The 27,817-nt window shown below is 32.6% G+C and overlaps 1 protein-coding gene across 3 annotated transcripts; it reads left to right on the top strand.

Moving 5' to 3' along the window:
- The first annotated feature begins 19,223 nt into the window (after positions 1-19,223).
- Positions 19,224-27,712, top strand: LOC143085655 (transmembrane protein 272-like). Of its 3 annotated transcripts, XM_076262138.1 has the most exons (7): positions 19,332-19,438; positions 22,032-22,050; positions 24,026-24,055; positions 24,993-25,106; positions 26,005-26,064; positions 26,574-26,780; positions 27,505-27,712. In XM_076262138.1, the coding sequence occupies exons 3-7, from the start codon at positions 24,040-24,042 to the stop codon at positions 27,687-27,689; spliced, it is 582 nt and encodes a 193-aa protein (XP_076118253.1). In that variant the 5' UTR covers positions 19,332-19,438; positions 22,032-22,050; positions 24,026-24,039; the 3' UTR covers positions 27,690-27,712. The 3 variants fall into 3 exon arrangements, with proteins under 3 accessions (XP_076118254.1, XP_076118255.1, XP_076118253.1); XM_076262139.1 differs by lacking the exon at positions 22,032-22,050 and having other exon boundaries at positions 19,224-19,438; XM_076262140.1 differs by lacking the exon at positions 26,005-26,064 and having other exon boundaries at positions 19,331-19,438.
- Positions 27,713-27,817: the final 105 nt, after the last annotated feature.

The raw sequence follows: 27,817 nt of genomic DNA, 5'->3' as shown, positions 1-27,817 counted from the left end.
GAACACAAAACCCACCCTGATAAATAGGAGAGATCTAATGTTCGACTTTAGGTTAAGAATCATCTGGTCCATGGTCGTGTTGTTCGTATAATTTTCGTTTGTTATAGTGAATTGAAGGAAAAGATTAAAACTTACCAGTCTTTGAAACAGATATTCCATATCATTAAATGAACTAGTAATTGTGGTCGTAATTTTTTCTTCTCCAAGGGATGACTACAACCGTTGCTTCTATATGTTCATTTTACAAACATAGAAAACGCAGAATAAATAGTTCAAGTGCAAGTCGAAGGATTATACTATAACCTAAAATATTTCCTTAATTTAAAGCTTCACATATTTTTGCAAATGTGATTTGTGTTATTATTATACATTCTGGATGAAGATATTTTGTGTTTTCCTTATCACCAAATAAAGTTTTGAGAAAGGAAGAACTAGCTCAAGTACTGTATAATATATTGTTTAAGAATTTTTTCATCCATCTATAAAACAAAAAAGAAAAGGTAAATTTTACCTACATGTACACATACAACTTGTTTATTTAGCATTTCATATTGTGTTGTTTTCTATATACACAACTGTTTGTTAATTTAAAAACATTTTCTGCATCTTGAAAGCGCGCAATACTTGCAATTAATACAATTCAAAGTAAATATGTAAAATTGAGAATGGAAATGGGGAATGTGTCAAAGAGACAACAACCCGACCATATAACAGACAACAGCATAAGGACACCAATAGGTCTTGTATTTACATTTCATTGGAATTAATAAAATTCTCGGAGTCATAACTTAATATCTTGAATGAGTTCCCAACTAAATTTTGTAATTCTCATATGCTCAAAGATAATTTTTTGACAATTTTTGAACTTTTAAGGTAAAATTATGTTGTATTCTACTAAATATTTCAATGTCCAGAGAAAATGTTATGGCCATGTTCCATATTTGGAATATTTCTACTATATTTCATTTGTTTTAGTATCAACATATGCTCATTTTACAAAAAATCATACTGATTCATTTATTTCTATGAATAGTAGATGCTGCATTATAGATTTTATTGGTTCTCAAAGATTATAGATGCTCTCTCGATTATATTAATAACTTTTGTAGTTGTGAAATTGTTTTGTATAAAAAGCACTTCTTATTTCTGTATATGGCATATTTAAGAAAAGCGTCTGCGGATAATGAAGAACAAAATTAAAATTGCATCTCCACCTTTGATAGATGCTGATGTAATTCTTTTAATTTCATATTGAAGTCCATTGAATACCTCAACGTTTGGATGCTGGCTTCAAATTATTTATAGACTCTGGCATCCCAACATATACGGAAACTGACATCCCAACATATCTGGATGCTGGCATCCCAAAATATCCGGATGCTGGCATCCCAATTTATCTGGATGCTGGCATTCCAAAATATCCGGATGCTGGCATCCCAATATATCCGGATGCTGGCATCCCAATATATCCGGATGCTGGCATCCCAATTTATATGGATGCTGGCATCCCAAAATATCCGGATGCTGGCATCCCAAAATACCCGGATGCTGGCATCCCAAAATATCCGGATGCTGGCATCCCAATATATCTGGATGCTGGCATCCCAAAATATCCGGATGCTGGCATCCCAATATATCTGGATGCTGGCATCCCAATATATCTGGAAGCTGGCATCCCAATATATCTGGATGCTGGCATCCCAAAATACCCGGATGCTGGCATCCCAAAATATCCGGATGCTGGCATCCCAATATATCTGGATGCTGGCATCCCAAAATATCCGGATGCTGGCATCCCAATATATCTGCATGCTAGCATCCCAGTTTATCTGGATGCTGGCATCCCAACATATCGGGATGCTGGCATCTCAACATATCGGGATGCTGGCATCCCAATATATCTGGATGCTGACATCCCAAAATATCCGGATGCTGGCATCCCAAAAATATAGGGATTCTGGCATCACAACTAGCAGACATGTACCATTTTTCATTATGACATACGAATTTAAATGCTGCTTCCTAGTCAATTGATTTTAGTATTAAGCCACCAATATAACACCCAGTACATTTCCTAAGGTTTTGATGTGTGTTGAATGCATACGAAAACAATCAAGTAAACATAAAAAATAAAGCTACTGATGAATGCCGGGAAGATTATATTTTTTGTCTTTGTTCATGTCCAGTGGCCAGTTTAATGCATATTTAGAATGTGACATCATAGGTCAGAGTGTGAAATGTATACTTGACCAAAAAAGTGAGTCTGAATTGTAAAGTGCTAGTTTACCATGTGAATGTTGATGTTAACAATTTGATATTTATAAAATTATGTCAATGTACTACCGGTAAGTTTACAATAATTAGCCAATTTTAATGTTATTTTTCTGACTTTGATTACCATTATGAAAGACATGATTTATACATTTTATTGACTACATGTATAATGGTCTCGAGACAATACATTTATATATGATGACATCAGGACTACAATTTTCAAATCGGCTCATGTTTCGAATGTTCATAGAATATTTTTTTTTGAAAATAAGCTTAATGCAATTGCCGGCTGAAATCATATCAAGTTTAGTAGTTCCCAAGGCTTTCAGAAATCAACTGGACATTCTTTTTTACTGGACTAGATCCTTTTTTTACAGGACAATCACACATATTATTTGGACAAAATTTAAAAAAAAATGCTGCTCATTTTGTATTGCATATTATCAATCAAATAAATTTGCCCTATGACCATCAACCTTTGGAATGTCTGATTAACTAAGTCATTCAGGACATACACTCTACAAAACAGATTGGTGACTGTACCTTTATGAAGATGCTAAGTATGAGGTGCATTTAATGTATAAAGTAAGGAGATTTGTTTTCCGCACTATTGCCTGTATACCATAAAACATGTACCACAATGCAATATTTAAAAAAATCTATTATCGATACTGGTGCAATGTCTTTGATCTGTACGTACTGGATATTGTCAGTATATCTGGACTTCCTGTATACATCTTCCAATGTGTCAGTATATCATGTCAGCATCTTCTAGTACTGGAGTCTTTCATTTCATTAACAAAACTTACATTTTCTTTATTACAATCATTATTAAACTTATTTTTCTGAATTTTGATATTTCAATATTTGTTAATCATTTAATCAAATCAGTTACACGAACTGAAACTTTCAAACTTTCTATTATCATGTATTGCTAGTAATCTGAAATCAGCTGGAATCACAAATGATCTGGTGCTGTTTGGATGATTCGTCGTCTGAGTTTAACCTGTCCAATAACTATAAAGTGTTGCGATACATTAATACACAACACATGAATAGTAACCAGAAAGGTGAAGCCACTTCTTTACTCTTTACAAATGCTAAAAAGAGAAATAATAATTATATGAAAGATTATCAAAAATAATTTTTCGTTGTAACATCACAACACTAGGGAACAAAAAGTAAATATTCATGTATGATGTCATAATGATGTAGAATTAAATTTAAAGATTGCTTTCTCACTCGTGGTTGATATTAAAAATAAAATACTTGCACACCCCTTCCCTACGAGAAAACGCATTATTATTCGAAGAAAATCTTCATTTAAACTTCTTTTAAATAAAGTTTTCCACACCAATATATGCCTGTTGTTTCTGCGTAGTCGTTAAAAACTATTCAAAACACATATGAACCACTAGTTCAATTGATTTTTTATGGAACAACATCCAGATCTATACTGTACATTATGAAAGGGAGAAAAGTGTTCAATTTCATCGAAGTTTTTTTTTTTTAGAAAAACATCCTACATGTATTTAGTGACTTTCGTGAAATTTAAGATACAGTTTTGAACCTGTATTTACAGTTTGATGAAAATTTCCATATAGGCTATTTTTTGCCTGCTTAAATTAAAAATGTAATAAAAAATATACCTTCATGTGCTACTTTTTGAGTTAAATGAGGTCGAAATTTTGTATATTTGCTCAAAATTCGGATTTGTGGCCGTATTTTCCCTTTCGAAAGAAAGCCACAACTTTTTTGTTTTAAAAGATAAACACAAATTGTTTTTTGTTAGATAATTTGTATTTTTTGTATTTTATAAGTATCCTAAAAAATTATGCATTTTTTATTCAGAAATAACTCATATTTATCAAATGGTCATGAATTAAGAAAAAATCGTATTTTTTTGCTGTATATTTATCAAAATTAAAAAAAATCCTCTATTTTCAGTTTTAAAAAATTTGGTCCACATAATCTCCCTGCAAAATGAAACAAAATGTCATTTTAACAAATAGGGGTCCATGCACTCGTTTTCAAATTAAATCAGTTTGAATGATAAAAAATAGTAGAAAAATGCATCTTTTCCCGATATGTCCTAGTTTGACGTCGCGAAAATAACATTTTACGTTAGCAACGTCATTACCTCCCCTGTAACTGTATCGTATGCCCTTAAGGGGGTAGACCTTGGTTCAGGGAGATAACTCTTTAAATCAGTTAAGCGTTTGTAAAAGTCAAGTTAATCCATGTATTTTAAGCATTTACCTGAAACAGATTGATAATAATCTATGTAACCTAGAAGCTTAGAATATATTTTTGAAAATGGTTGACACAAACGTACTGATGATTTTAAGAGTTATTTCCCTTAACCTAGGTCTACCTCCTTAATTCCCATCTAAGGTTGCATTCGGTTAACACATTAATTTGTGTGTTTTTTTTTTAAATTTTAGCCTAGTCCTTGAACACAAAACTCTTGTAGCGATATTTACATTTTCCTAAATTTTCGTATTTTCTTTTCATTCATTTTGCAAATGCTATGTATTTCTTTTATTACCAAGCTTCCACCGAGCTTCGTTTTTACAAAAAAAAAAGAAACAAATCACGAAAATATCAGCTTAAAATCATTAATGAAAAGATGACTCCGAGGCATATTTGTAAGACTAGCTTGACCGATAAAACTATGTAACCTTTTATATTAATTCCTGCCAATAAGGTAACTTAAGTACCAAATGTATGACCATGTATATATATTAGAGTAAATTTATTTTGAAATCGGTAAATCTGTTATGTATGGTAAGCGTTTCTTTCTTTTAAAACATAGTATTTCAAATTTTACATTCACTCTTATTCATATATGACTATGCGGTATGAGTTTTGTTCATTGTTGGAGGCCATATGCTGACATTTAACTGTAAACTGCTTAGTCATGTTAGTGCTATATTATTTGGTCTCAGTCCGGTGGAGAGTTGTCTTATTAGCAATCATACCATTACTCAGATATTACTCAGACTTCAAACGGCTGTTTTGCAAGACAAGCTAGGCCCATGAGCATAGGAAGTCAAGACTCAGAGTAATCTCGGACGGGCACAAGTTAAATGGTCAGCCCCCCTCCTTTTTCGTGTGGAAAAAAAATGGTTTATTATACAGATAAACACTAAAAGATGACTTTAGCGGGGACCTCTGTTATGGCAGTCAGTGCCCCCCCCCCCCCCCCAAAAAAAAAGAAATCCCATTTATAGAAAGTTGTAGAATCACCATTTGCAACCACAAACGGATCGAAGTGCATCCCTCCCCGACGACATTGGAGAATCTGGCGACTGACATTAATCATTGTTGCCTAACCATTTAAGCCTGTAATTTTCCCTCTGGAAAGTAATCAGAATTATATTATCCGGCTGGCGTATCAAGTCACTGAAATATGCGTCTGAGATTACTCGGACTTCAAACAGCTGTTTTTGCCAGACAAGCTAGGCCCATGAGCGTAGGAAGTCAGAGTAATCTCGGACGGGCACAGGTAAAATCGTCTCCTATAGAAAAATTCGACATCTGATAATATATATATGAAACCATTACAGACATACATGATACAGCTGTTGAGTTGAGTAGAACATTCCTTATGAATGGCTAAATCTGAGAAATCTCGGACTACGAAGTGCATGTAAAATATAAGCAAATCTACTTACTGTATGAATAGCGTTCTATTACTGTCCAAAGAAGTGTTTTTCGTCCTTCCCCTTGAAACCATGTCCACTTCGCCGATTTTAAACATTCTTTTTACATGACGTCATGCGGGTGGGATTTACCGCAATTAGCGTAAAAAAAAATAGTGCAAGCGCTTTCAGTATTAAACATAAGAAAAACTAATAAATAAGAGAATATTAAAAGGGTTATCTGTTTGAGTTACTTTTCAAAAAATATTTATATCGGTATAAGTGATTCTTGAGAATTGATTCATTATCATGTTTACTGTGTCTGCACGAATCTCTACGCATGATGGTAAACCAACTCTTACGTCATAATATCCCTGACGTCATTAGATAAAGTGTTGGGAAGAAAACAACAAACGGATTTTTGTTGTTGTTTTATTTTTTGCATTACACAAAATTATGCATTGGAGTACATCTATAGAAATTCGGCCAACGCTATATCAAACAGTACTTGAAGGATTATACTGCATTTGGATATTTGCGATGTCTGCACTGACCACAGTTTTGGATGCCAGCATCCAGCTTTTTCGGGATGCCAGCATCCCAATAAAACGGGATGCCAGCATCCCAATATAACGGGATGCCAGCATCTCAATATAACGGGATGCCAGCATCCCAATAAAACGGGATGCCAGCATCCCAATAAAACGGGATGCCAGCATCTCAATAAAACGGGATGCCAGCATCTCAATAAAACGGGATGCCAGCATCTCAATAAAACGGGATGCCAGCATTTCAATAAAACGGGATGCCAGCATCTCAATATAGCGGGATGCCAGCATTTCAATAAAACGGGATGCCAGCATCTCAATAAAACGGGATGCCAGCATCCCAATATAATGGGATGCCAGCATCTCGATATAACGGGATGCCAGCATCTCAATAAAACGGGATGCCAGCATCCCAAAATAACGGGATGCCAGCATCTCAATAAAACGGGATGCCAGCATCCCAATATGACTGGATGCCAGCATTTCAATATATAGGAAATCCAGCATCCCCAAAAAATAAAAAAATATTTAAAAAAAATATATATGCAAAACTAGCATCCCAGTAATAGTAAAATACGCCAGTACATTATTATTTCAACAACAGCATCTACATCGATTTTAATGCTGGAAGCATATAAAATAAAACACACAGCATACGTACTATAAGAAGATGCTACCTTATGCAAAATATGAAAGCAATTAAAAAATTGAGAAAAACTTTGAAAAATTATTCAAAATTAGCATCTTTTCATCGAAATATGCTATTTCCTAGTTATTTCACGGAATGTATGAAAAAAACTGTACATGAGAATTCGAAAATTTAGTTGAGAACTCATTCTTGGGAGTTTCAAAGTACCCGTTTTTTTTAATTTAGTGATTCTATAAATATTTTGGAAACATGAGGTTAAATGGTTACTAACGTTTTTGAAATTGAAAACAAGGAATGAGCATTTGATTGGTTAACTTCCAGTGTTAGTTACATGTATTATCGTATATGCAATGAACTTTTTTTATGTTAAATTTTGTTTGTAGTACTAGACTGGATAAAACGTTAATCATGCATAGTATTTCCCTATTTGAAACAAAGAATAAAATAGTCACATTTTTTTAAAACTTGTAATCTTACAAAACATAATAGAGGAATAACAGTGATGGCATATGTAAATGATCATTTTAAATGAATATACAGTCAACTCGACCTAAAAGTCGATGATTTGCGTCGATTCAAATCTTGTTCATTTCATATCACAATAAATATATTGTGTGTGACGATATTCACATTTTTAAAAATCTTTTCTTATCTATTTCTTATTTATTTGTAAGGTAGAATACTATCTATATCGTGGAATTTGTGTCTGATCCTTTTCCATTTTTTTGACAATAAAATATGTTCAAAAGAGGGACGAAAGATACCAGAAGGACAGTCAAACTCATAAATCGAAAATAAACTGACAACGCCATGGCTAAAAATGAAAAAGACAAACAGACAAACAATAGTACACATGACACAACATAGAAAACTAAAGAATAAGAAACACGAACCCCACCACAAAATTTAGTTATTTCCGCCTTAATCCTTAAGATTTTAATAAAGATATTGGTCATGAAACCTAAAACAAAAACAGTTTTCATTAAATTAATATGATACAAATTTCTAAATTATAATTCTGGCACCTTTGATATTATATATTCTAAAGATTCTTATTTATGTGGGATTATTAAAAAACGACTCGGATGAGGAGTTTGCATCATGAAATAATCGAATCTCCGGCGCAGAGCTCATATCTGTTTCATACATGAATGTAGCGTGAAGTAGAACTAAACGGAACGGATATGATCTCTTCGCTGGATATTGGTAATAACTATAACTATAAGAATATGATTTTTTTATCAAAATTTTAAAGTGTGGGTTGTTGAGTGACGAGATGTCGATCAAACTATTGTTTCGTTTGTGATTACATTGAGAACGTTTTCAGGACGAATAATCTGGGAAGTATTTTAACATCACATTCATGGTATATAGACATACAACTTCATGTTTACCTAAAGAACAATAATATATATAGTTAGGAATGGTTAATAAATCTGACTATGGCGAAGTCCTCCGTGACAGAGATGCGGGAATTTATCTTAGTAATACAGTTTTAATCGTTATAGGCACGATTATAGGAATTTTTGGAAACCTAAACGTAATATATTTCTACTTGGTTCGAATTAAGGAGCGTGGTGAGCGTTATTTTATTCCTCTGTTGGCCATTGTGGACTTGTGTGCATGCTTAGCAAGTTCCCTGTTCATTGTCATGCACAACACATTCTATTATAAGTCTCCAAGTGACATAGTTTGCAGGATTCTATCATTTTTACAAGTGTTCGTTACCGGATTGTCTGGGCATATGCTATTGGTAATTTGTTTTCAGAGATACCTCTTAGTATGCAAAACTTACGGGCCAAAAATGACAGTATTTTGGAAAAAGATTGGGTTTGCACTCGCTTGTGTGTTTTCATTCGTTTATTCTATACCGCTCTTAGGAATATCAGGAACTAAAACAACAGATCAAATTTTTCTGAATCATACAGTTGCAACCAGGGTTTGTAAATTTTATGCCGGAGATTCTTCAACAAAAATATTAGTTTTCTTTGGTCTTCTTGGTTTAGTCATGGTGGCTAATATTACAATTACTGTTGCGCTCTATATTCCAGTTATAAGCAGGATACAAGTCGTTTTGTCTGGAAAAGTTGCAAAAGGTAACCGCAACAAAAAAATATCATCTAAAACTGAATCGTTATGTCGGTCAACAAACAAAACAGATGCTGGTGCACATGATACATCTTTCAATGATACCACCAAAAGTGAGGAAACAATGGCTGCGAACTTCGAAATCCAACGGGAGAGCATTTCAAAAACTAGAAACGACTTCGCAAAGAGAAGAATAACAGTTATGTTTTTTGTCATAGTTCTCGCCTATATTTTATCACATCTACCCTCTTTTGTTTATTTGATGATTGCCTATGCTAAACCCGATTTTAATTTCATAACATTTACAGAGGGTGAAACAATTGCCTGGACGTATCTTTCCCGAATTGTTTTTCTCAACCACATCGTGAACCCCTTTATATATAGTTATTTCGATGTAAAGTTTAGAACTGAACTGAAACATGTTTCATGCATGTGCAAACGTTAAGTGATCAGTCAAAGTCAAAACTTAATTTGTAGAATTCAATCTATTTAAAAAAAAAAAAATTAAAAGGTGAAATATACCAAAGGGACATTCGTAAACATTCACATTCATAAGTGAGAAACAAACTGCCAACGCTTTTGCAAATATCGAAACCGATAGTCTACAAAACACGATTAACGAGAGACTGAGCAACACGAACCCAACCAAAATAAGAAGGAGTGATATAATGTGTTCTGTAAGGACACGAATAACGTGCCGAACATGTTACCACGGTTGTGTTTCTGATATAAGTACAAGTGCGATGATAAGTCTCCTTTCGCTATATTACATTCAAGGAAAACATTACGGAATTGTACGTACGACAACTGAACTAATCCTTCGGAATCTGTGAAATAAATATGTAATGACGGTCAATCAAATCGTCATACGTTTGCAAATTCACCTTTTAAAAATACTCTAATATATTTATTATAAAAATATGATCGACGGCTTATTGGAAATACAAAGCAAGGGTGTAATGACATCCCCAAACGTACTTGATACGTTTCCTCAACGAAAAGCTTACTATTCTTTGGCTATTGTAATGTGTCATAATTATAGAATTTGTCGGATTTTATGTTTTTCCTAGTTACATGCACTTAAAACACTATTTTGTACGGTTAAAATTATTATGTGAAATAACAACCTATTTATTAGGGGTAAAGACATGTAGAATGGGACCGAATCGTATAATTAAATTGGTCCCGATTTATTTCATTCATCTATAGGTTGCATTTCTGTAAATATTGACAATGCAATTTCCCATAGGAACTCCTTTTACGGCTAAAACTGTACCACTTTTACTATGAAGTTTTGAAAAAAATCTTATCCTAGAATTGAAAGTTCAAATGCACCACAATTTTTTTCAAAGGTCAAAATATAGGGCTGTGCGGTATATTTTCAACGTTTATATATATGCCCTGAACTTCTCAGAGTTTAGTCTAACACAAATTTTCTTAACTACCCCTACCTCGAATGAAAGGTTACCACAGATTTCAATGTAAAAAATATGCACGTATATATTTACTGGTAACATTCCCAAGTTATGTCTCTGTGAGATGGAACAAAGAGAGCATAACTGGGAACCAGTATGTAAACAAAATTAATTTTCTATGAATATTCAAGATCTCCCCAAAAGAGGCGTGTTTAGATAAAAAGTAAAAACACAAAAATACTGAACTCCGAGGAAAATTCAAAAAGGAAAATCAAAAATCAAAAGGCAAAATCAAAAGTCCAAGCACATCAAACGAATGGATAACAACTGTCATATTCCTGACTTGGTACAGGCATTTTCTAATGTAGAAAATGGTGGATTGAACCTGGTTTTATAGCTAGCTAAACCTCTCACTTGTATGACAGTCGCATCAAATTCCATTACATTGTCAACGATGCATGAACAAAACAAACATACTCAAAGAGTAAAAATGTCAAAAATAGGGGTACAACAGTCAATATTGTGTTATCATCTTAATATCACTACATAAACAACAAATGTAACAAAGTAGCACAAAAAGGCATACATCAAATTCAACATTCTCAATTTGCTTTTCCTATACGGCTGAATTTATCTAAGTAAAGTCTACCCATAAATGAAAGAAGGTTTTCATTACTGGTGTAAAATTGCGCGTTTGAAATTCGCACAGGTAGACATAAAAATAATTTTGTCGTATGACGGCATACATAAATGCATACTCACGTAAAGTAGATATAACAAAAAACAGACTTACAGTAAAAATAATAAATAAAATAATGGTGTGGTTCAAAGTATGACGGGATACATAAGTACAGTTTCACGTCAAATACGGCTGAATTTATCTATGTAAAGTCTACCCATAAATGATAGAAGGTTTTCATTACTGGTGTAAAATTGCGCGTTTGAAATTCGCACAGGTAGACATAAAAATAATAAAAAAAAAGATAAACGGCTGTATTTACAAAGTGCAACCTATAGTAAGTAAATCAGTAAGTATTTATAATACTGACATGTGTATCATTATATACAATTAAATAAAAAAAATATATACTAAGCTATTTGATAACGGGCTGTTTTTAAACTCAACACATTGAATAAAATAAAATATGTTTGGGACTGCAACAGGTTATGTATTCCTGTAAGATTAATGGTGTTTCTGTCTGCAGATTACTAAGACCTGCAGAAACCAATTAATTTCAGAGTGCAGATTAACCTAAAAGTAAAAGAGATCGTCCATTTTGTGTGTGGATATGTGAAAGAAAATGTGACCAAAAATTCTTCAGTGTTGGTTTTAGCAGTTGAATTTACAAGTATTTTGGCGTCTAACAGAAATTAATGTGCACATGATTTTTATGTTGATATGATGTTTGTTAGTTATTAGTTTTGTTCAATAGCTGTTCAACAACTTGTAAGCCCCATTTTTCTTTTGTTTGTAATTACTATTATGTATAAAGGTATGTTTAATATACAGAATGGTAACATAGCTAAATTTTGTTTCAAATAAGAAGTTTAGTTTAAGTAATGTTGAAGTCCCCCCATCCCCATATATATATATATATATATATATTCTAAGTGAAATTATATTTGTCTACTAAAAACTGTATATGTCGTTTGTTTGTTCAGCCTTTTATAACAAAGCAGTAAAGTACATTGTATATATAAAATACATTGATGAACTGTAATTATATAAATGTATTATGTTAATAAGAAGATTTAGATGTTCAATTTCAAGATACTCGCCTTGCTGACAGAATACGTTATATGCTTGCAATGTACGTTTTGTCATATATACACATGGAAAAAAGTATTGCAGCACAAAATTGAAATTCAAATTAAAAAACTATCTTTATTTGTTTGTGATATAATTTGTTGAAATAGAACCATTATTTAAATGTCACCTGCGTTTAATCAATAGATATCGACTCGATAAGTTCTTATATGCACATGCAACTACTGTACTCGTAAACAATACAACAGATGTTTTTATCGTCATTGTTTTCAACACTTCAAATAACCACGTTTATAAAGTTATGTGATTCACACCTTGTGATTGGTCATCCACAACTCATAACTGCAGCAAGATGGCAGATAATCGGCATGAGAGAAGCAGGTATGTCGCTGTGACAATCACCATTCCACTATATTTCGTTTTGAGAATAAAATCAGGTAACAAACGATTTTAAAGACCTTCCAAGATCAAGAAGATCCCCTATAACATCTGCTATGGAAAATCAAGCATAATGAAGGTTGGTCAGATTGAAACCCATTGCAAACAATACATCCTAAAAAAGCGATGACCATACATGAGCCTTTAAACAAGAACTGTTATAGGATCGGTTCATCGCTACTGGTTATCGTGCAATAATACCATTTCGGGGACCTTTGCATAGGAACAGACACACAGTTGCCCGTATCAAATATAGTGCAGAGTTCACCAAAGTGGGAAATTAGCATCGTGGAGGAAGAACCATTGTTTCAATGGAATTAGGTTTATTTTCCTTGACCCGATCGTAGCCCGAATTTGAACCATATCGAGCATATATGGGACACTTTTGTGCGTAAAGTGCACGAAAGGACAACCCAGTTCAAACACGTTATGAAATAAACAATAACCTTCGTCTAGAATGGTTGCTGCTACCTTAGCAAACAAATAAGTCGACTTTTGGCAGGAATCAGAAGACGTAAAGATGCGGTTATCCGTTTGAATGGAGGCTGCGCATAAAGTACTAATTCGTTGGTGTATAACGATCAACCATCATGTGAACAATCATCTTAAGATTAATTTTGAAATGTCTGACATTGTAAAGTCCGACTACAGTAAAAGTTATACAATGCATTTTTTGGTACAAAAAACACTTCATTTTGTTATGAAAATTTTGGTTAAATAAAACATTTTTTTCATACACTTTTAATCGTTTTAATGCCAATGTTATCATTAACTACGTTTCAATATTATTTTACAACTATTTTATCATATTCCATCCAAAATAAGAGACTGATTTTTCAAGTTTAAAAAAATCAAGGTGTTGCAATACTTTTTTCCGTGTGTATATATGTTGATGATGTCTTAAGATTTTTCTGTTTTCTCAAACAAACAAAAAAAGCAATGAATATGGAAAATAAAAATTCTTAAAAACAATTGTGTTAATAGACCACTTTCGAGTTCATCCGTCACCGGACAAAAATCGTCAATTATACGCGCCTTTATGACGTCATTTAACAGATAGAGGGGGTCGTCTGTATCCCTGCTCTATTAACGTTCATCAAGCGTCTTAGTGATTGTCATTGTGCAGGATAAACTAGAAATAATGATTGTTCTGTAGGTACTTAATGACAATTTCCTAATGGCTGCAATGCTGATTGTCAATTTTGAGAATTCAATTTGCCGAATAATTCGTACAATAAAGAATTATAGTTTTCCAACCACTCTCTCATCATTGGAATGGAAGTGACGACGCCCCTAAACGCACAAATGACGTTCACTAAAATCAGAGTTTTTGACGGAAATGCATCGAACTCGAAAGTTGTCTATTGAGTAGTCAGTGCTCATTAGTATTGGAACATTGATTAGTTAATTAGGAAATCGTATATTTATCATGATTAGTTTGACAAATATATCGTCGTACATGTTTATGGTAATACGTTTTTAAACTGTCCGAAAGATACGAAGTCAATAAATCCTGAACTCATCAAACGCGCAACCATATAAACAACTGAGGGAAATAACAAAAACAGTTGTCATAAGCCGGATTTGGTGCAGACCTTTCGGAAGAAGATGATAAGTTAAACCAGATTGTATAGTTAGCTCAACCTTCAATTTGTATAACAGTTGTTTATTGTTCCCTTAAATGACAAAATTGGTTAAGCAACCCAATTTGACATAATTAGTAAAATGACAATAAAACGTACCAAGCAAAACTGTGTAAACAAACATCAGAGTCATACAAAAACAACTGATTTGAAATTCTAAAAAACACAAAAAAAAAAACAGCTGATAAAGACTTAAAGAATAGAATCTTTTTTAATGATGATAGAAGATACAGTAAAATATTTAGACCCAGGGACAAAACTGTGTGAACATAAATAGAACACATACAAACACAAATGGCTTTAAATTTCAAACAGAAAGAATAGTGAAACATTATTTCATATACACTTACATAATTGATAGGCGTTTAATGTCACTTTCAACAATCCTGGTACCTTTGATAACTATCAACACAATTGTGCCATTTTGAGGTGTCAGTTTTAATTTGTTGAGGAAGGCGGAGTACCTGTCGAGAACTACAGACCTACGTAGGAAAACTGACAATCCTTGTCAATTAAGAATGGAGTCAAGTGCACCTGCCACGTGCGGGATTTGATGTTACAACATCAGTGTTTACAGGCTAGTGATACAGTATGTTTACTTCTTAGAACACTCTGCTTCGAGCCCTATCCACTTTTTGGATAATTTTATATTGACGTAATACAAAAGTATAAGGATAAACAATATGAAAACAACCTTATATCAAAAGACCTGAGACATCTAAATATTATCTTTAGACCTTATCGCATCAGGGATGCTCAAAGTAACTTAGTCGAAAACAATCTGACACTACATTGGCAAGCAAAAGAGGAAAATCTTTGAACGACAAATATCAGTGTACAAACACATAAAAAAAAAACTTAAAACCGAACAAAACAAACGCCACCAGCAATGAGGTGTCAGGTTCTCCGGACGGGTAACCAGATTTTGCTCTGCATGCCACAACCATCGTGTATTAATTATGAATAAGTTTAATTGACTAAATAGTTAATAATGATCGAATGCCTGTTGTAATAATGTAGAATCAAATATTTCAAGTATTTCTTAGTAAATCAAAAATGAAATATTTTTCGTTTTTTCTCTCGATATTTTCCTTTAAGCATATTTTGAAAGTAATATCCAGTATATCTATTATTCTATCTTTAATATAAGCAACACTTTCCAAATAGTTATGAGAACAAAGCATTCGTAATAAACAAAAAACAAAATCTTCTTGTATTGTATTTATATGACAAAGATTTCTAAACATTCATTGCATGTTGGGATTTATAATTTATACTCTCGACTAATATGCATCAGGAAGTAACTACAAAATTCTATATTTGTACCTATCTTGAGATTGCACTTTTGAAAAAAAAAAACAGGAGGTTTAGTTAAGCTATTGGTTTAGCTCGCTATTACATTACAGTAATTTCGTATGAACAATTGACTAAGTAGCTATTACATTGAGACCGCTGTCATGTAGAACAACAAGGGACAGACATATAAGGGAAAAAGTTGAAAAGAAAACTCGAATAATTGATGAAGCAGTGTCTTTATAAGTAATTCATAAATGGGTGCATATTAACACTGACATGTATAATATATAAACGTAGAGTTTCACGTGTATGTAAACACAAACAAGCAAGCATGATAAATAATACTGATAATGACGAGATCCTCCGGAACAGATATTCGTTCTATTTATGTCAGAAATTCAATTTACATCGTCATTGAAACGATTATAGGCACATTTGGAAACTGTGTCGTTATATTTTTCTACTTGTTTTGAATTAAGTAGCGAGGTGAGCGTTATTTTATTCCTCTACTGGCAATTGTGGATTTGGTTGCATGCTTTGTAAGTTCTCCGTTCTATATAATGGACAATACATTCTACTATAATCATCCAATTCACATAATTGAAGATTTTAACCTTTTTACAAGCGTTCATGGCAGGATTTTCACGACACATTCTATTGGTAATTTGTATTCAAAGAAACCTTTTAGTATGCAGACCTTTCGGGCCGAAAATTACATTATTTTGGAAAAAGATATCGTTTGTAACTGCTGGTTTTATTTCATTGCTCTATTCTGCACCACTCTTAGTAATATCAGGAAATAAAACCACGGATGATATTTTTCTTAATCATACAGTTCAAACGACGCTTTGTAAATATTATGCCGTTGTTAATACACCAAACATTACAGCGTACTTTGGATTTCTTGGATTGATCAGTTTGGTCAATATCACAATAACTGCAGCGCTCCTCATTCCTCTTATAAGGAGAATACAAGTATCATTTTCTGGAAGGATGTTGAAAAATAAGTATTACATAAACCATGATACGTCATCTAATACAGAATCGACTTCTCAGTCCACCGATACGTGTTCCATTGATTCCAAAACACGAAAGTCTGTATCAAAACAAATAATAACAAGCGGAATTGATATGACAAAGACGAAGTTTAAGATAAAGGAACTTTCAAACATAAGCTCCAATAGCGAGCCCTCTACGGATGATATAATACCACCCAAACTTTAGAAATAATGTCTCCAAACAATGAAGTTAAACCGGTTGGCTATTTAGAAATAAGGAAAGACCTCGTCAAAAAAAGAATAACAATCATGTTTTTTGCTTTAATTATCGCCGATATTTTATCATATCTACCTTCTCATCCACATAGTTAATCCCTTTATATACAGTTATTTTGATGTACAAATAAGGACCGAGTTGAAGAAATGTTATATGTCCAAGCGTTAAGGGATCATTCAATGTCAAGACTAAGCATAAGAATGCTGTATATTATGATGTGTACTATTGTTTGTCTGTTTGTCTTTTTCCGTTTTAGCAATGGTGTTGTCAGTTTATTTTCCATTTATGAGTTTGACTGTCCCTCTGGTATCTCTCTCCCCTCTCTTATATATAAGTGGTACCCAAACTCATATATGGAATACAAAATGAGAACGCCTTGGCAGGAAAAAACACGACGAAAAGACAAACAATTATAGTCTACAAATCATGACATAGACACCTACACTGAGCAACACGTCTCCAACCAAAAACAAAAAAACACCCAACAAAACCAAGGAGTATTTGCATGTGTTTCGAAAGGTAAGAAAAAGAGCTGTGTAATGGTAATTGATTTATAATTGTTTTTATAATCACCTATATAACAAAGAAGATTTTATTCAGGATTATACAAAGTGTTTCTATTTCAGTAATATTGTATTGTGCTTTTGGAAAATTAATAAATGTTTTTCTTTTATATTCCTGCATTAAAAAAAATCATCGGTTTTGCAGCAGGTTATGTGTTCATTTAAGATGTATTGCTTAGCTGTCTGAACATTGCTCCAAAGTGCAGACATCGATTGAAGAGTGCAAAAAAGATTAAGTGTAAACACATATTTCTCTAATTCCTAAGTACATATGCTAAAAGGTATGTTTAAGTTGTCGGATTTTGAAATATTTTGACCCCGAACATCACTGAAGATACATAACTTGTCCAAATGATCATCTTGTACTTTACAATTATCAATATCTTGCAAATATTTGTTCCATTCTTTTTGTTTGTTATGCCCGTTTGATATTTTCCTTCTTTTCTTCCAGGAATTTAGACACACACTCATGTGATTATATGAGTTCAACGAAGTTGAACGATACATTTCAGCCTGCAAACTTTTGTCACAGATTGTATTACTTTAAATAAAGGCAACAGTAGTTTACCGCTGTTCGAAATTCATAAATCAATTGAAAAAAAAACCAAATCGTACTTCATTTACTTTTCTTTCAAGTACTTTTACTACATGTTGCGCCGTTGGTTTGGAATGTAAGGTAAATTACCAGTTTATGAATCCCAATGTTAATGTTTTTTCATATATAATCTGTCATCAGTAGTTTTATCTTTGTTTTTGTTGTATTATTTTAGCGACGTATTGTCGACGACTTTGACGATTATATATATACAAGAATTGAAATTTTATTTTATCGATTACTATTACCGACTATTACAGTTTAACTGAGTTGATTTACATGGAGGTTGATGCATGCAAAGTACGAGACCCTTACATATAAAGACGTAAAGGCATGACCTTTAAAATAAATCACACAAAACAAATCTTGTCCGGCTACATTTACCATCAAGATAGCTATTGACTTGCATATTGAAGCCCTCTTGCTTTCATTTATATGGTAAAAATGCGGACTTGTGTGCTCAGATTAATATATTGATGATGTTATTTCATACGTCGCTTAAATTTGGACCAAATAAAATACAAGGTTTATGAGCATAACAAGCCAAAAGTTGGACAAATTAAACCAGATCCTATAAAGCCTTAGTGATTCCAATAAATCGTGATTTCAGAAACGTTAGATGTAAAGACAATTAACATCTCGATAATGTTCATGTCAACACAAAAATGCTGACTTATGGCTTCGGGCTATTACTCAGCGTCGCTAGAAATTGGTATATACTCTTAGTTTAATAGTTCCTTTCTTTGCTTTTAATAATTCACTATGCATAACTTCACTGGGTGTAGTCATATATCGATATTTGATTTTAAATAAAACTTTCATTTCATTTTCAAAAAATATTAACTAAAAACTCTGTATAGAAAGGAGGCAACATTCAACTTAAAAAAATGAGAACATTATTTTCAAAAAAGATTTGTTTCGTAAAACTCTAGGTGTAGTTCACTTTCTTATCACGAACAGCCTCATGTTTTGGAACGCTTCATAAAGTTTTTGGTAAGTTTGAGTAACTAAAAAATCAGTTTGAAAACAAATGATTGAAACTTTGTTACTGAATCTGCCTGAAAAGTTATAAACATCCCATTTAATTCATTATCATGTTTTACAAAATGTTTTTAGATTAGAGTTGACTAGTTTCGTTTTGTCCTCGAAATCTTTTATATCGATATGACACGTTAGATCTTATTGTGATTTAACAGATGTAATACAGCACCAGTTTAATGTAGTCGAGGAAGAAACGTATAGGTAATTTATGATAATTTTAGCTTTCTTATTATGAAAAAATAACACATGATCAAGAAAATTACGTATAAAAATGTAATTTTATCCTTCTAGTCACTTTTACAAAATTCTTTCTATCTACTTTCGTATTCAAATGTTTGAGTTTTCGGCATATTCTACTTCCTAGTCTGATTTTATAATTCAATTTTATGAATGATTCTTTTAAAAGAACATCATGACTTGATTGCAACATATCACCTGTGTCTGTTAGAAAGACTTTAAACAACAAATTATCCAAATTAAGAGTTTGTCATTTATTTAGAATGAAGACAGATTTCAATTTAGATACTCCACAGGTATTGTGTTATGTAAACATGGTAAACAAACACAGCTTGTGTGTATGTAGTCCAATGTCAAGGTACTTTGAGCTAATTTTGTTCTAATATGCCGTGTCTAGGATTATTTTTAAATATACTATTTGTATAAAATTGGGAGATACATACGCGGTATATATCTCCCAATTGATACGATATTCCCGTTCTTGCATTTCCTATCATGATTTTATTGATAGAGGGTTGCTGCTCACAAGGAAGCTATTAAACCAAGAGTTCCAAATGGTGAAGTTGAAATCATCGATCCCTTCGTAAATTTTACGGACGCCATCACGAGTTGGTTGACCGTTATGGAATAACCGTTTCACAAATGATATCGGATATGTTCCTTACGTCGTAATTACAATCCCCTCCCTTTTCATGAATGTGACCTACCAGGGCCGCAAATACCTGTGAGGCAGGGGAGGCAATGCCTCCCCTGAAATTTCTACACCAATTTTTTTTTTTGAAGTAATAAAATGAAATTTTGACATTATGTACACCAAGAACTTGAATTTATATAATAAACAACACAAGTTTACAGTTTTAACAGTGTTATCATGATACGTGATATATGTGTCATTTTCCGGATTTTTGATCGAAAGTGAACCGTTACAGTATTTGTATTTTGTTTTTTTTTTTGTGTGGCCGTCCGTCTGTTATTCAGTATTCTTACGAAAACACATAAGAAACTTTGCTTTCGACAATTTTGAATAAAACTTAACTATTCATATTTATTTAGGGGCTCAATTAAGCAGAAGTTCCCTTTGAATTGTGAATCTTTTATGATATCGGGAATTCGTTACCGGCTGAATCAGCTGTTTTAACCGCTTCTCCCGATCGTACGAGAACATTATGGTTAATGCCTTAGTAGTTCATCCCCATTCGTTGTAGCAGGGACTTTCTATACTAAGTATATACTTGACTGTTATTAAAGTCCCTGTTTTTAGTAATATACATGTCTGTTCAGCTTTCAACAATATTGAAATTCAAGGTCCTCGATAAAAAAATTATCTTGCGTTCCATGATCTTAGTTGCTTTATATGTTTTTTTAACTTACCAGTTTGATTTCGAATAAAAATATCTTTAAATACAGGTAATAATTGTTTGCATAAAATTGCTTCCAGGATCCAGCATTACTGATATTTCCTAAAGTTAGGAAATCGAAGAAAAACGGGTCATTTATAGCCATATTGAGAAAAAAATCCATGGTCACAATGTATTTAATGTTAATAATTATAGGCCAAATAACAGCATTTAAGAAGGAGCCTTGGCTCACCCCAAACAGCAATCTCAGCTTGTCTTTGCATAAAATTGTTTCCAACTTCAAGCAATACTGATGTCTCTTAGAGTAAGGAAATCGAAGGAAAACGGGTTATTTTTAGCCATTTTACCACCCCCACCCCCTCTCTTGGGGGCCTCACTCAGTCAGCGGCCCCAAATCCCTGCCTCTCCTGAATTAGAACCCTAGTTACGACCCTGCCTACCGAATTAGACTATTTACCGGATTTGTTATCACATAAGCAACACGACGGTTGTCACATGTGGAGCAGGATCTGCTTACCTTTCCGGAGCACCTGCGATCACCCCTAGTTTTTTGGTGGGGTTCATGTTGTTTATTCTTTAGTTTTCTATGTTGTGTCATGTGTGCTGTTGTTTGTTTGTCTTTTTCATTTTTAGCCATGGCGTTGTCAGTTTGTTTTAGATTTATGAGTTTGACTGTCCCTTTGGTATCTTTCGTACCTCTTTATAACTGCGACCACTAAAACGCATTCGTAAGATTTTCTCAATCATGACTCACAGATTAAACCTAGATTGAAATGATTCCAGATTTATCCAATTGCGCCATATTTCAAACTTCTTCAATGTTTTCTTACATTTTAGAAGTTCTATCATTTGAAAAAAAAATGAAAATAACAAAAGCGTATGTGATGAAATCAAATTTTTAATTTTTGCCATTTTTTTTTTTACTTCGGTCTTAGTCTTTGGCACAGAGCATTGTTCTGCTGTGAATGCAAGAAATACTATATCGTTTTTAAAAAAAAAGATTTTTTTTTAGGGCAGATCAATTGAAAGGGAAAAGATATGGAAATAATTGAAAAATTTCGATTAAACTATTTATCGCTAGTAAAATATTTACAAAAACAAATAACAGGAAGTGAAAAAATGAACGGAAATGTTCACTTGTATTAGATTGTCTATTTTATAACATTCAATATCTGAATAAGAACTGATTCTAATTGTAGATTAAACGAAAAATTAAGGGTAAGTAAACATTTATCATTCAATGAAGAAATGCTTACGTGTATTGAACGAACATGTGAACATGTGAATAAAAAATGATCATTGTGAACCAATGACCCCAATGATACACTCAAGGAAGGGATATAAGGGGTGCAAGGACACTTCAATTCTATCGTGGTAGGATAGGGAGCAACTGATACCACCAATGCCCTATCCGTTTTGTACTGTTATAATACATACCCTATCATATATATATATTTAAAAAAAATCATATATACATATATCTATGATGATTACATTGCGCTATTTCATGTAGAAACTTTTACATCTTAGATTTGACTAAATTATATTTGATCCATTTCCGACTGAGGTTTTAATAGCTACTGTGAAAAATTGATTAGTTTCATATACTTTTTCCGACGTAGTCGGTATAGTTTCGGTTTGTGCCCTTTGAACTTAAGGACGCTTAATTATGGCAACAGAATACGCATGCTCGAAAATCCTTTCTGTGATTGGACAAAATGCTGTCATGGTGGGTGATTTGGTTGTGTTTGAAAAAACGTCTCGTTAATTATATCGTGATGGAAAGCAAGTGAAAAACTATACATATTTAAACTAGATCTTACAAATATTTATATTTTTATTAAAATAATTGTTTCTCCAATTGCTCTTTGCATCCGTGACAGCTGTTTATTCGGAACAATTATATAATTTTTAATGTAAACTTTGGTGTACGAACGTACATGACTTTTAGAACGCACCTACGCATGTGAGATTTCCGCGGGGTTTTGGTGAATGTAAACAGAAAGATACGAGGACCGAGAATACTGAACACAAACAGAGAAAACGTTATTTAAATGGTATCTTTGTGCTTCTGAAGGTTATCGAAATGATAGTTTTAAACATATACTCAAATTTGAATACGTAGGATATCTTTTTTAAAGATAGTTCTTGTTAGATATGTCGTCACCATTTCGCGATCTTTCATATACCAGGACAGACATATAATAACGACAGGTCCATAAATTAAAGTTTGATGAATATTGTTACAGGGAAAGGACTTTACTATCATTTCTACATATAAACGTTTCCAAAATACAATGTGTTTATCAACAGCGATACGGAAAAAAGAAATATAAACAAAATAGTTTTAACCCAAACCAATTAAAGAATGCTCGCAGATACTAACAGGAAATCGGAGGTACTCATATGATTGCTCTTTGATTCTTAATGAACAAAAACAGAGTCGTCAAAAAGAATGAAATATAAATTTTCAACTCCCTCTTGTAGGAACGTCCGATCAGAAATTTTAGAGTATAACAACAGAGTTGTTGCTAGACTAAGTGTTATTTAATTGATTGTTCTTGTGCCTTCCTGCCAAGAAGATCCTGTTGTGTATTTGACTGAAAAGGTTGCGTTGTCCAGTTTTAACGCTGTCGAACTCTCATATATATGTATGTGCTAGAGTGTCAAATGTATTTAGAAAGTTCATAGGCGGATCCAGGGGAGGGGAGGGGGCCCTTCATCCCTATCGTGGGTAAATTTTGGTTGAAATAATCACTGAAACATGACTGTAGTAGACCCCCTCTTATGACAGTCAGTGCCGCCAACTCTATTTATTAAAAGTTTTGGATATAGTGTCCTTGAAAACATCTTTTAATGCGGTATATTAAAAATATATATTTATGTCACCTCATGTTATATTTTGTCGTCTGAATGCTTATTTTAATCTGATGTTGTGTAATTAAAAAGTCTAATACAATACATCATTTGTTTTACTGAACTCGATAAATATATAGGATCATGCATATTTTGAATCATTACAAATACACGTATAACAAATATTAATGACCGAAAAGTGTTTATGTTACATATACGTATGTGTGTGTGTACTTGAAAGTACTTTATGATATCATACTTGTCATGGGATACAATTGCCTTATACCATATGCATGTATTCTTCGTTGCTTATAAACTTGTTATACATTTTTTGCAGATTGAAAACACAGAATGTCTCTATTAGATGGTAAGTAAAACTATTAAATGGTGTTTTTTTTTCTCCTCGCATAGCACCTCGGAGGAAAGATTGTAAAAGTATCTGTCCTCTCTATCACACGTGGTAAAATATTTAGCATTAATGATTAACCAGTGGCAAAATGAATATAATTTCAAGCCCCCATGACTTAATTATAACTTAATCACCGTTCTTTAATTGACATATTTTTTGATTTGTTAAAAGTAATCTTGTATATATTGTTTTTTGCTGTGCTTGTTCTGATTTTTTTTCAATGAAAAAATAACCCATATCTTTTTCTTTCTTTAATATCATTTAATCAAGAAAGTTTTTGTTTAGAACGTTAAGTTGACAAAAATATAACGGCCATAGTTAACATGTATGTGAAACACACGACACATGGTTTAAAGCATAAACTTATGTGGAACTCTTGCTATCTATAGTAAATAATTAAAAAATAACAAAATATTAGAATAACATTCTTAAACATGCACAATTAAGGCAGATCAAGGGGATGGGAAGGTGGCTGGGAGCTCGGTCTGTCACCTGGAAAAATTTGGTTGATTTTATAGTAAATCACTGAAGCATGATGGCTCCGAGCGTCCCTCTTTATGTCAGTCAACCACTTCATAAAAAGCCATGGTTCTGGATCCGCCTTTGATTACAATTAAAACAGTAAAATGTATAAACATCAATACAGTATGATAAATAACTAATGAAAATTCGTTATTTTGAAAATTGGAAAAAATCATGGTTGCTGTGAAAATATAGATGCACAACATTTATATATTGTATTTCCTTAGTCTATATACAAAGAAAAAGTTCAACTATTTCAATTTTTACTTTTGGTACTATTAAGTTAAAGATATATTGATGCATTAGACCGTTTGTCTCATTAGAAATAAATACATCCAATTATGCTGCATTGTGGTCTATGCTATTATTGTAGAATCGCCACCGCCCTCGTACGATTCCATTTACGGACAACTTAAGGAAGCAAGGCATACTACGGATGGCAATGTTAGTTTTGCTAAGAGAGGTTTTACAATCATCCTTGGATCTAGTAAGTAGCACTTATTAGTGTAAAACCAATCAATGATAACTAAGAGTGTCATTCGGTTTATCGAAAAATCAGCCCGTTGATCAAAATTAGAGATAAAATTTCGTTTATCTGAGAAGCAGGTTTGTTAATTTTACATAATTTGTTTTTAAGAATTTGCATTTGTTTTGGCACCAAAAAAATGAATACCAGAAGAAAAAAATTACAAGTTATTTAAAAAAAAAAAAGAATTGAAGTATTTTACTTCTGCTGAGTCAAAACCTTTTACTCTCGTCATAATAAAAAGTATTGATCGGCATTGAAATAAGTACTATTATTAGAAAGATGCGGTTGTCTTAGTACGCTCTTTAACGGATGTTGTCGCATTGGCAACAATACCACCGTATTTTTTAGATATACATACTGTTTCTATGTTAAGAAATAGGCTAACCTGTTCGTGAATTGACGACAACGTTTAACAAGTGCAATTGTCCTTTAAAATCAGCTCACATTCCGTTAAATTTCATACCGTGCGCATGAAAGAAACAAAAAGATATTTGAGTATGTTATGTGTTCAATCGTTTGAAAGATTGTGTATAAATATGAAGTTGTTTCTTGCATGCGCACATAGTTTATTTAATGTAAATTTGACAAATTTTCATAAATTTTGCGGGAAAACGTCTTAAATAGGCACGAAAACGTTGTTATTGTGACGTCATTGACGAAAAATGTTGGAAAAATAATATCAAAACTTAAAGCTTTCATCCTAAAGTATTCAAAAAGTACAAGTTTTTAATTTTTCATGTGTTTTAAAATTTCCGAAAAAAAATAGGCCAAAAAGGGGACTTAATGCCCCTACTCCTTTTTGAAAGCCTTTTAAATGTAAAATTATTGACGTGTAAATAAATGTATATTATTTTAGCGATCTGTACCATTCTGCTTGTCCTGTTCCTGTCAATACCAATTGCTTGTATAGTCATAGGTATGTATTATAGGATATCTAAATGAACAGAGGGAACCAAACACCTGTATTAAAAAGGTGGTTAATATATATATATATTCAAGTCTATTTACATATACTTAATAAAGACTTTATAATTCATAAAATAGTAAATTTATATCCAATTATTAGTAGAGTGAATCAGCTAGCTATATTGAAAGGTGACAGTGCATAGTTAATTTGACGATTTCTTCCAAAAAAAAAAATAGCAAAAATACATCCAACAGGCATGCAGCAAATTAGTTGAGAATATTAGTAAGATTTTAAACGTTGATTTTTTTACTTATAAGTTAATTGAAACGTAACGGTTTGTATTTAAGAAAACAATTTTCATTCAATTATGAGCAGAGCGAATAAGCTAGAATAGTATGCAACTTCTTTATTAGTATGACTTTAATTTCATCACTGTCAATATACATGACTATTAAATATATATAGAATGGAGATTGGTAATAACCGGTTTGAATTTGACTGTTCTTTACTTATTTCAGGAAGCTTGTATCTGCATGATTGTCCAGCACAACGTTTAATTCCTATCTACTTAATAGTAGCAGGTGCTTTCTCTCTCGTAAAAGATCTGTCTAGTTTGCTACAGAAATGCAAAGCCAAGAGAACTGAGGAAGAACAAGAAGGAGGTGCACCAACAAATTTCTTTGATGGATTGGTTGGTTGTTTTCTATTTGCTTGGTTTATTTGTGGTATGTGACATTTATAAATTCTTTTCTACCAAATTTTTGAAATTGAACTGTCGCGATGAATGTTAATTTAGAAAAAGCGCGAAATTTAAAAATTAGATAAATAAAATTTTCATCAACATTAAGGAAAACTTTTGTTCCTAGAAGTAATGATAATTAGTTCAGCGCACGTATCCGTTACCTGTAAACATTATACATTTTAAAACGCATTGCAATTATATTAAGATAAATTTCAAGGTCGTTTAACATCTCATTTTACCTGATTTTAACATGTGTCATTACTGTAACATAAAAGTACCGTCGATAGTATAAGCTTCATCAACTTAATTGCTTTTTCTTTCTAATGAAACCCTGATAATGGTAGAAAATGGAAAGAAATATGACCTTCCAATGTAAAGTTATAAGCTCATGCTTTAGATGGTAGTCAGTTTCGTATACTGTACTGAATGCATGATTGCCATTATTTGATTTGTTTTCGTCCTGAATATGCATGGCATATTTGCAACTGGGCATTAGTCAAACAGCAATCTACACAATTATTAGATATAAGAAGATGTAGTATGAGTGGCAATTAGACAACTCTCCATCCAAGTCACAATTTGTAAAAGTATTAACACTGAATTTACGCCAACAATATATCAAAAGTACGAACTATGATCGAGATGACTTGACTGTCAAGTTAATAAGTTTGTGCGGATATTCATCTTCTTGCCTTTCTATTTTGCAGGGAACGTATGGATATACAGTACACACAACCATTTCTCGACTGATTCCACGAAAGCAGATTTCTGTGAACCAGTACTGTTTTATTTCTCCTTTTGGTTACTCAATGCAACTTACATCCTTATTGGAATCTCTTGTCTTTTGTGTTGCTGTGGTGTCAGTTTCGCTTGTTGTGCAAAGGATGACTGATAAATAAAGTTGATCATATTTTACTGTCTCACATAATTTGTCACATGTAGTTGATTGGTTTTATGATATCTGTATTTGTTTGTAATCTTTTCTGCTTTTTCATCGTTTTGAATTAAATTCTATTTTTT

This window comes from Mytilus galloprovincialis, chromosome 8 (assembly GCF_965363235.1).
Source record: "Mytilus galloprovincialis chromosome 8, xbMytGall1.hap1.1, whole genome shotgun sequence".
NCBI lineage: Eukaryota > Metazoa > Mollusca > Bivalvia > Mytilida > Mytilidae > Mytilus > Mytilus galloprovincialis.
This window is presented reverse-complemented; position numbering and strand designations above follow the sequence as displayed.